At 32.2% G+C, this 9,937-nt stretch overlaps 2 protein-coding genes across 2 annotated transcripts; one reads left to right on the forward strand and one right to left on the reverse strand.

The window, feature by feature from the left end:
* Window positions 1–937: 937 nt before the first annotated feature.
* LOC107843517 (protein CANDIDATE G-PROTEIN COUPLED RECEPTOR 7) lies at window positions 938–3,183 on the reverse strand. The gene has a single exon (XM_016687829.2). The coding sequence runs from the start codon at window positions 2,465–2,467 to the stop codon at window positions 1,163–1,165; it is 1,305 nt and encodes a 434-aa protein (XP_016543315.1). The 5' UTR covers window positions 2,468–3,183; the 3' UTR covers window positions 938–1,162.
* Window positions 3,184–6,769: 3,586 nt separating this feature from the next.
* Window positions 6,770–7,429, forward strand: LOC107844537 ((13S,14R)-1,13-dihydroxy-N-methylcanadine 13-O-acetyltransferase AT1-like). Its single transcript, XM_016688930.2, has one exon. It carries the CDS (start codon window positions 6,770–6,772, stop codon window positions 7,427–7,429), a length of 660 nt encoding a protein of 219 aa, XP_016544416.2.
* Window positions 7,430–9,937: the final 2,508 nt, after the last annotated feature.

The raw sequence follows: 9,937 nt of genomic DNA on the forward strand, positions 1-9,937 counted from the left end.
GCAATAGTACTGTCCGGTCATTATTGGAGGCGGAAGTGATAAAAGAGAGTAACAGAAGATATCAACATTATGAATTATCCGTGGGACCAATTTGATTTGCAGGATGGAGTCAAGTGGACAATAACAAGTTAGAGCTCATTAGGCCACAAGGTGTTCTTCTTTTAGTACAAAGCATTTTCAACAACAATAATTCAAATTGGAAAGTACAACAACAAACCCAGTGTCCTGGGGAGGTAGAGCGTAAATAGAACTTATGTCTACCTAGTGGAGGTAGAGAAGCTGTTCTCGAAAGACCCTCAGCTCAAGTAACACAACTCAAAGCATCTTGGAAATACAGAAGTAGGAAGGACATAGCAAATAATAGAGAAGGTATTACATAGTATTCAGAAAACATGGAGCAAAACAGTTCAAATTGGAAAGTATTGTTATGAAAATAATGTGATATTATGACCTTTAACCTGATGCCTAGGCAACAACTAAACATCTTGATAGATATACTTGTGCTCAACCTCAATGAAGCAACATGATTACCAAGTACAAGAACTATAAAAAAACTTCCGCCAAATAACAAAGATCATTGTTAATCAAGAAATTCAATCTATAGTATACATACTTACAAATATTAAAAAATCACACTAAAAAATTTAGAGTAAGGAAATAGGAGACAGATACCACATCGTTCATGAAGTGATGAAAAATCATGAAGCAAACCACAGAACTTGGAAAAAATGGATATAACAGGACAGACAGCAAGGTCATTATCATCCAACTGAACCTACATAAGCACAGCTACGCTGAATTTCTCGTCTAAAAAAACAAACTTTAAGATTTCGTATTCAAAGACACAAACTTACAGAGGAAAACACAGAGAAAAGACCAATATAGAGAAATCGTGATAAAGCACGATATCAATGAAAATGAGATTAACATTACACTCTTCCAATGAAAGAACTTCCAATATAAAAAAATGAAAACCACTGTTCAATGATTATAGTGCTATTACTACAACCCGCAATATTGTTTAATAAAAATGAAAAAGTAAAAGAACAGTAAATGATAATTCATAATTCATCCCTGCAAACCTAATTATCACTTAAGTGAACTCACAGTGTTAGGCTGCGAACTGCATAGATGACAGGACACCTTCCACCAGAACTCAACTTCACAGCTCAAACTCCTCATCTCGAAGAGCCAACTCTGCAGCCTCTTCTTCCTCCTCGTCAAGAACAAAGTACTCATTCTTCTCCACTGGCCTAAACATGTAAAACATCACCATGTAGAATGCCAAGCTGGCTATCTCCTCGGCAGCATTTGCCACCCATTGATACTTATATGCAGCAATTGTCCTCAATGCAAACACAACAATCCTCGTAAAGTACAAGTACCCAATCACCACAATGTAGAACTGCCTAAATAAAGTCAACTTCGACAAATTCCTCGCAGCCTTTCCATCAGTCTTGGACGTCTCCCTCAAAGACCTAATCGACCAAACAATAGGAAATATAATAGCACAACAACAAATAATATCAACAATCAAAAACACCTGATTCCAAGTCACCCAATCCCTAATAAACGGACCCGTTTCACCAATCACAATCGAAGCCACATTGGCCAAAACCTGAAGTGGGATCACAATCATCAACACCTTCTTCTCCCTCTCTTGCAAAAACGGCTTCAAAAACGACCATCCAGTACCAATCAAAACAATCACAGTAAACAACAAAACAACACGAATAGACTGAAATATATAAAACAAAACATCCCAACCATGAGCAGTACCAGTAACCTTAACATAATGCTTATCCTCCGCTGCAAATATCAAATTCAATCCCTTCATCACAACCAACGCAGCCATAAGCATATGAATCCGATGAACAGATTTCCTATTTTTTGCACACACATACAACCATACCCCCAAAAATCCAATATAAGCAAACGAAAACAAAAAATACAACCCAGGCAAAACCGTTAACCCCGCAGATAAATAATCCTTCACTTGATTAGTATCCATATTATAAAGCTCCGTCCGTACATCCATTGAAACTTTCGATTCAGGGGCACAATTCGCAAAAAAAAGCGAATACTCATTCGGAGAAGTAACCGGATACGACCGATTAAACGACGAATTCGGGGGCGGAGAAAGTTCACGAAAAGTGAACAACAAATTCACAAATTTCGAATCGAGTACACAGAATGTCGGGTTTTGTTGCAATTCAAGGAGAACTTGTAATAAAGCTTCTTCCGATAATAGGAAAAAGCCGAGCCGTGCAGGGTCCGGAGAGGCTAATGTTGAGATAACGGAAACCGAGGAAACACTAATGGCGGCATGACCCGTATGAGTAAACCCGAACCGTTCGAAAAGGATCATTGCACGTGGATCCGACGAGATTTTGAGTTTCTTTATCTCGCCAGTGGTGAACGAGACGAGAAATAGAAGGAGGAGGAAGGGTAGGGGTAGTTTCGTCATTTTGGGAAAATTGGATACGACGGCGAGTGGAGGTATTAACAGTGGTTGAGGAGGAGGACGGCAGCGCCGGCGAGGGGATTTTGGGAGTAAGAACAATTAAGGTGTGACTAAAAAGAAATGAAGGATAAAATTGTACGGGGAGATAATAACGAAATGACGGAATTAGCCTTAGCAGGCGCCAGATCTGGATCTTGTTGGAGAAAAAAAGGTAACTATGGTAGACTTAATTCTCAAGTTTACGTTTATTATTCTAACAAGGTCAAACCAAATTGTAAATATCAACATATGAGGTCGGTATGAATTTTTTTAATAATTGGGTAGTTGAAATATCTTAGCAATATATTTCTTAAAATTTAAGAAAATAATTTTCCAAAAAGTGCGAAAAAATAATAACGTATTCAATATAATTATAAAAAAAAAAAAATAGGGTATGTGAATTTTATCCTATTTTGAGAGCTGAACCATTAAAAAATAAAGAAAATATAAAGTATTTTGTAAAACTAATTATTCACAGTGAGGGGAAGGGCCATTTGGTCATTTTGAAAATAGATCGTAAAACGTAGGACTGAAAAGAAATGAATAAAAAGTAAAATGTAGGAGAAGATAGTTGAACTGACGGAATTAGCCTTTTCATGCGTTAGATCTGGATCTTGTTGGGAGAAGAAAAGGTAAACAAGAGTCTTAGTTTTGAAGTTACCAAGGAAATTTTGTAGAGCAGATTAGAATTTATGACATTTTATGAAAAGGATATTTATGCTATTATTTTATTTTAAGAAATAATGATTAAAAACGTATTTTATTTATCACTTCCTTATAAATTTTATGTTTCAATTTTTTTATTATTCTCTTTATTTATTTAAATTATTATTATTATTATTATTTATATATTAAAATATCAACAACTGATGAATTATTTGTTGAATCATTTCGCTCTAAAAAAAGAGACTATCCACAGTATAAATAGAGAACATAAATAGAGAATCAACAAGAACTGCCATGTGCCAAAAATAATGATTAAAAACGTACTTTATTTATCACTTCCTTATAAATTTTATGTTTCAATTTTTTTATTATTCTCTTTATTTATCTAAATTATTATTATTATTTATATATTAAAATAAACTTTGAAGCTAATTAGATCAAATGTTTAAAGATAAACATTAAAAATTTAACATTTGTATGGAAGTTTTAATTTCTTCATAAAATATTAAGTATTCATAAAAACTGAGTACATGGAAAATCAAACTGGCTAATTTTATATTTTATTTGATAATAGTTTTTAGATAGCTAAAGAAAACAATGATTATTTTCTTTATTTATCTAAATTATTATTATTATTTATATATTAAAATAAACTTTGAAGCTAATTAGATCAAATGTTTAAAAATAATCATTAAAAATTTAACATTTGTATGGAAGTTTTAATTTCTTCATAAAAAATTAAGTATTCATAAAAGTTAAGTACATGGAAAATCAAACTGGCTAATTTTATATTTTATTTGATAATAGTTTTTAGATAACTAAAGAAAACAATGAATATTTCAGATGTAAAATTCACGAAAAAGTAGTACTAATATAAATGTGTTTTTAACTACTATCTTCTAATAAGGTCAAACCAAATTGTAAATATAAAATGAAAGGGAGGAGAAAAGTAGTCATGAAATGGTCATGAAATGTACCTTAACAAGCACACATGTGAACTTATACTTACTAAGAAATTTAGTCATGAAATGGTGATGAAATGCACCTAGCTAACGATTGCATCGTACATATGAAGCCGAATACATTGACATGTCAGACAATTAATATATTACGTACTAAATTTTGATAATTGTCAGCAGGAAATGGTAAGTTTGAAATTGAATTTAATTAGTTCTATCTTAGTTACTCCTTGTGTTTTTTTTATTTGTCACAATTATTTTTTGAGAGTCAAATAATATAAATTTAAATGAACATTTTAAGATATATTTTTTCCTTCCTATTAATATGAGAAAAAATATAGTTTATAATAATATTCATATAATTTTTAAACATTAAAATAATATAATCTAATTGGGTTTTTAAAAGTTAATCATATTAACTCTCGAGAATTAAAATGTGATAATTATTTTGAAATGAAGGGAATAGTTTTCACCTTATTTTACACATGTTAGGAACATTTACCTATTAATTGTTGTTGGAAAAAAAAAACACCTTGAGCTAGTTTAATTTCACCTTCTAGAATCATGTTCATTTCATCATTTGTCCATACTTAATACATCAAAGAAGTTAGAAGATGTTCATTATCAGCATACTTCTTGATGTCTGCCCATTGAAAGTGAAATTTGAGCAACAAGAAAGCCCACCTAATGGCTAATAGGATTTTCATCCTCTTTAAAATGTATATTACTTTCTCCGTCTCAAATTTTTTAATCTAATGTCCCATTTTATTTGTATATTTTTATTTATTAAAATAAGACAATTTTTCTTTTTCATATTTTATCTTTTACATTAATTATTATTTTTTAAATTAAAACATAAACATCATTTAATAGAAGTACTATAGTAAACTAGCCATGTTATTTATTATTTTTCTTAATAATTGTATCATTTCAATTTAGAACGAATAAAATTGAAAAGTTTTAATATTATCGAGGATATTTCAATAATTACATCATAGATAAAAAGCAAACCCATCTGTTGAAGTAGAAACACAACTTTTACTGTCCATGTGTCATTGTGGGCCTTTTGGTTTCTTCTTTCCAATCTCACCTCAAAGCTAATTAGATGATTTTCATCCCTCTTCTTTCATTCTTCTTCCTCGAAGCAACGATTTTGATCTTCGTTTGCTTCTTCCTCGACGCAACGATTTTGATCTTAGTTCTTACTCTAGTCTCTCGCATGGCCTATATTTTTGTGAGTTCTCATCTTCTATTTATTTTAATTCCACTGGCCTTCTTTTGTTGTATTTTTTTTGGATTCCTTACATGCTTGAAGCTTAGATTATTACACACTATATGTATAAGCAAATTATACTAAATAGTTGCATAATTAGCCATGGAAAGAAAGATTGAGATATTTTCTATGGAACTAATTAAACATCTATCTCCTACTCCTAATCACCTTAAATACTTTGATTACTCTTTTTTTTGGATCGAAAAAGGTATAAATATATCCCAAAATTTTAATAAATGATATAAATATACCCCGTCATATTTTGAGTACAAATATACCCTTACTTTTAATGAAAAGAATATACCCTCGAACTTTAATAAATGATACAAATATACCTTTCGTTATACTTTGGATCAAAATGACAATATTACTATATGCTCCCTTAGCTCAATTTTATCCTTCTCCAAATGTTGGTGATGCATCCTCTTCCTATGAGCAAGCAAGGTCAATCAATTCATCGAGGTTACACATTTGTTTTTATCCTTTTGCTGGTCGAATCAAGTGTCTATCAATAGAATGCAACGATGAAGGAGTGCCTTTTTATGAGGCATTTGCTCATAATTATAAGTTCAAAAACGTTCTTAGAAATCTTGACATAACCAAAGATTTTCTCCCCAACATTGTCGTGGAAGTTTGTTCATAGTATTTCATAATTCAAATTTATATTCGTTGCTAGTAGATGTGGGCATGGTATAGTATGATACGGTATTTAAAACTTTGGTACGGTAATTTCGGTATTCGATTTTTAAAAACATTGTACCATTACCATACCATATTAATTCGGTATGGCTCGGTATTTTGACGTTTGATTTCGGTATTTACGGTATGGTAATCGGTAATCATAGTTTGTTTAACTTTAACAATATATACTCGTATCTAAAGTATTATTACTTCGACTTTTCAAAAGCATGTCTTAATTGCATCATAAAAATGCATTACACATGTAGAAATATTGAAAAAGAAGTACAAACAATTCCTTTTATTAGTCAATTGCACCAAAAAGACATTTCAATTAAGATAGAGTAGCGAAAGTTTCAAAGTCTAAACATTTTTATACTAGTACTAAATTTTTTTTTTTTTTTTGTATATATATATATATATATATATATATATATATATATATATATATAAAAGTTACTTATGTAACTATATATACTTGGGTATGATATTCAGTATTTCGATATGTCATTTGTAAATACCATATACCAAAAAAATTTAAAATATATACTATATACCATACCAGATGTCATAATACCAAAAACCACGGTATCAAAAATTTTGGTTTGGTATGGTATGGTAATTTCGTATATACCATACCATGCCCACCCCTACTTGCTAGTCGAAGTTACACTTTTCAAATGTGGAGGTATGGCTATTTGTATATGTGTTTTTCATAAGATTGCTGATGAGCCTATATTGTATGGCCTCGCCAAAGCATCGGCAACAACTGCCCGAGGTGGCTACAACGATTTACCTGAATTCATTGCAGCTGCAAAATTCTTAGCACCACCTATTCCTTATGTTTCAAATAAACCAACATTGCAGTCTCAATTTGCCAATTTCTGTCATAATAATCAGCGATGTGTTGCAAAATTGTTTACCTTCAATGCTTCTACTATAGCATTGCTCAGGGCTAAAGCCATGAGTGATGATGTACTCATGCCTACATGGGTTGAAGCTGTAACAACTCTGATTTGGAAATGTGTCATATTGGTTGGTGTTGATACTGGTACTTCAAAATTAGTAAACCAAGTAAATATACGAAGGCGATTTGTCCCTCCATTGCCAAATCATTGTGTAGGAAATGTTGTTGCAGTTGCCACGACGTGTAAAGATGAAAATGATGGATCTGATTTGACCACATTAATCTATTATATAAGAAAATCTTTGTCAGAATTGAGTTTCAAATATGTGGACAAAGAGAGTCGAGATGAGGCAATTTTCGCGATTCCCCATGACTTCATGGAGCTAACTAAAGGGCAAATCCTAGGGAGATCGCTTTACAAGTTAGTAGCTTGTGTGGTTTAGGATCATACGTTGATTTTGGTTAGGGAAAACCGTCATGGGTAAGTCCAAATCCTAGGATAACGACAAATAATCTTTGATTGATTGATTTAGAGGAAGATGGTGTAATAGATGAGCTGATAAACTTAAAAGATAAAGAGACTGTTAACTTTTCAGCTAGAGCTAGAGATGCAACTGCTAGCATTTGGATTTGCATCTATCAACTAATTGAAAAGTTTGATGCATCTACTTATTTTGTTATATCTTTTTTTTTTTAACAACTTATTTTGTTGTATCTAATCTCTTCATATTTGTATATGTTCTTATGGAAGAGTTATTTTGACTATGGTTTTTTAACATTGTGTTATACATACATGTGCACGAGTGTAAGAAAGTAACTCAAAGGTAATTGAAGTTGTCGGTGTAACATACCACAAATTACAATAATTACAATTTTAAAATATAAAATTAACAAATATGAAGAAAATAAAATAATCTTCTTCTTGACTGAGGCGCGGATTTCTCGTTCTCTTTAAGGAGATTCAAGCCCACTATGCCATAATCTACACTGATCCTACAGTATATCTCTTGACTTGTTTCCTTCGGAATACAACAACCTATCTATGATATACAACTCAAGCAACTTCGAATTAGTTGAAGAGTCCAAAGCTCCACCACAAAAACATCTTCCTTCAACATATAAAACTCTCTTTTTAGTGAATATAGTTAAAGATTTAGAATATTTTCTTTGTTTCAACTTTCTCTTTCACTGATATAATTACTCTCTTTTATATAGGGAATATAATTGAAAACTTTGAATATTTTCTATGTCTCAACTCTCTTTTTCACTACTACATTTACTCTTATCATCTTTTTCATATCTCTAATATCTAAACAGAAAGGAAGAAATACCATTATTTATATGTGTAGAATTCTTCCATGTAATAATAGGATGAATGAGGGGTGGTAATGTGGGTAGATAAATAGTCTTGATGTTACGTCAGTTACATGAAAGTAATGGTCATGGAGTTACAAGAACTAATGACCTAGGGAGTTACAAGAACTAATGACCATATGAGTTACAAGAACTAGCGGTCATCTTTTACCACAATTCATACCCACTAACACAAAAAGATAATGTGGTGAGTTACAAGAATAATGATATCACTTTCCTCACTTTATGTCTACTGATTGTCATGCACTTTAATATTTTTATTTTAACAATAAAAGGCACCAACATTCCTCCCCCCTTTTAATATTGAAATAAGAGATTTATCACCAATTTAGTTGAAAGTAGACTATTATGCATAATGAAGGTGTTCTCTACATTGAGCCTCCACTTAGTAAAACAATAACCTTTACTCCAGAGTCAGTAGTGGTCTCAGACTTGAACTATGACAGTAGACACGTAATTTTATCTCTACTGAGAGTGTATTTTTACCTATTTACCCTCACCTTACCATGTACCCTACCCTCATATGATGATCCCTTCACAAAAAGACAATACAACAAATCTCTAACAAATTAATAACTCACCCAATAAAAATTTGACACCTCATCCTAACAAATTTAACCAACTCATCCCTACCCCTACCCCCTTCACATTTTACCTTCCTTATAATAGAATGCACTAAAAGAATACATATACACAACACACCTAGTGAAAAACCATATGCCTCTCTTATCTTATATAGACACTCTCACACAATATATACAAACCCATATACCAATACATACACAAGTTTACCTTCATAGATTATACACACTACCTCATATCACTTGAAAAGATACCCAACTTACACACACATATACCCCATCAAAAAAGGGGATTTTATGCACACACACAAAAAAATGAGAGAGAGATAAAAATGACCGAAAAAAGAGCTCCGACGAGGAAGAAGAGGTTGAAAATGGAGAGAAGAATCACATACACACATTGAATCGAGAGAAAAAAAGAGTGAAAGAGAAAGAAAATTGAGTGGGAGAGGGAGGGCAGTGACCAAAAACTAACTTTTCGTCGATTTCTTGCCGAAAAACGCTATAGTCGTGCAATTTTCGTTATCGCCGAGCTTATTGGAGCTCTGCAAAGTGAAAAATAGTGACCCAACTCCCGAAATCCACTGAAAAATGTCACCAGACCCTTCCTCATTCTTTCCGATCAAGTCACCACCAGAAACAACAAAAATCGGTGATTAAACAGTCCAAAAGTTGATCATTTGATTTTATTCCAGCGATATTTTTCCGAAAATTACATACCGATCTCTTGGTTTTGTGAATTCTGTTTGGGTTAGCGAAAAGAAATAGTGAAGGCTAAATCGATACCGAGGTTGGGTTTATTACATTAAGATCTGATCTGAGAATCCGATCGCAGTTCTAGTCGGAAGGAGCAATTTTAATTGAAGGCGACATTAAGGTCCACTTCTCATCTCATTTTTGATTAATTTTAAGTTTTTGATACTCCGTGTGGTGAATTCATAATGTGTGTACCTTGATTTATCTGATTTGGTTGTGTTTGAATCCTTAATGATTGTG

The sequence above is a fragment of the Capsicum annuum genome, chromosome 10 (genome assembly GCF_002878395.1).
Source record: "Capsicum annuum cultivar UCD-10X-F1 chromosome 10, UCD10Xv1.1, whole genome shotgun sequence".
NCBI classification, from domain to species: Eukaryota; Viridiplantae; Streptophyta; class Magnoliopsida; order Solanales; family Solanaceae; genus Capsicum; species Capsicum annuum.

Bases quoted from the DNA above. Each gene is read 5' to 3' on its own strand.
- LOC107843517 (XM_016687829.2), bottom strand. From the start codon at position 2,467: ATGACGAAACTACCCCTACCCTTCCTCCTCCTTCTATTTCTCGTCTCG.
- LOC107844537 (XM_016688930.2), top strand. From the start codon at position 6,770: ATGGCTATTTGTATATGTGTTTTTCATAAGATTGCTGATGAGCCTATA.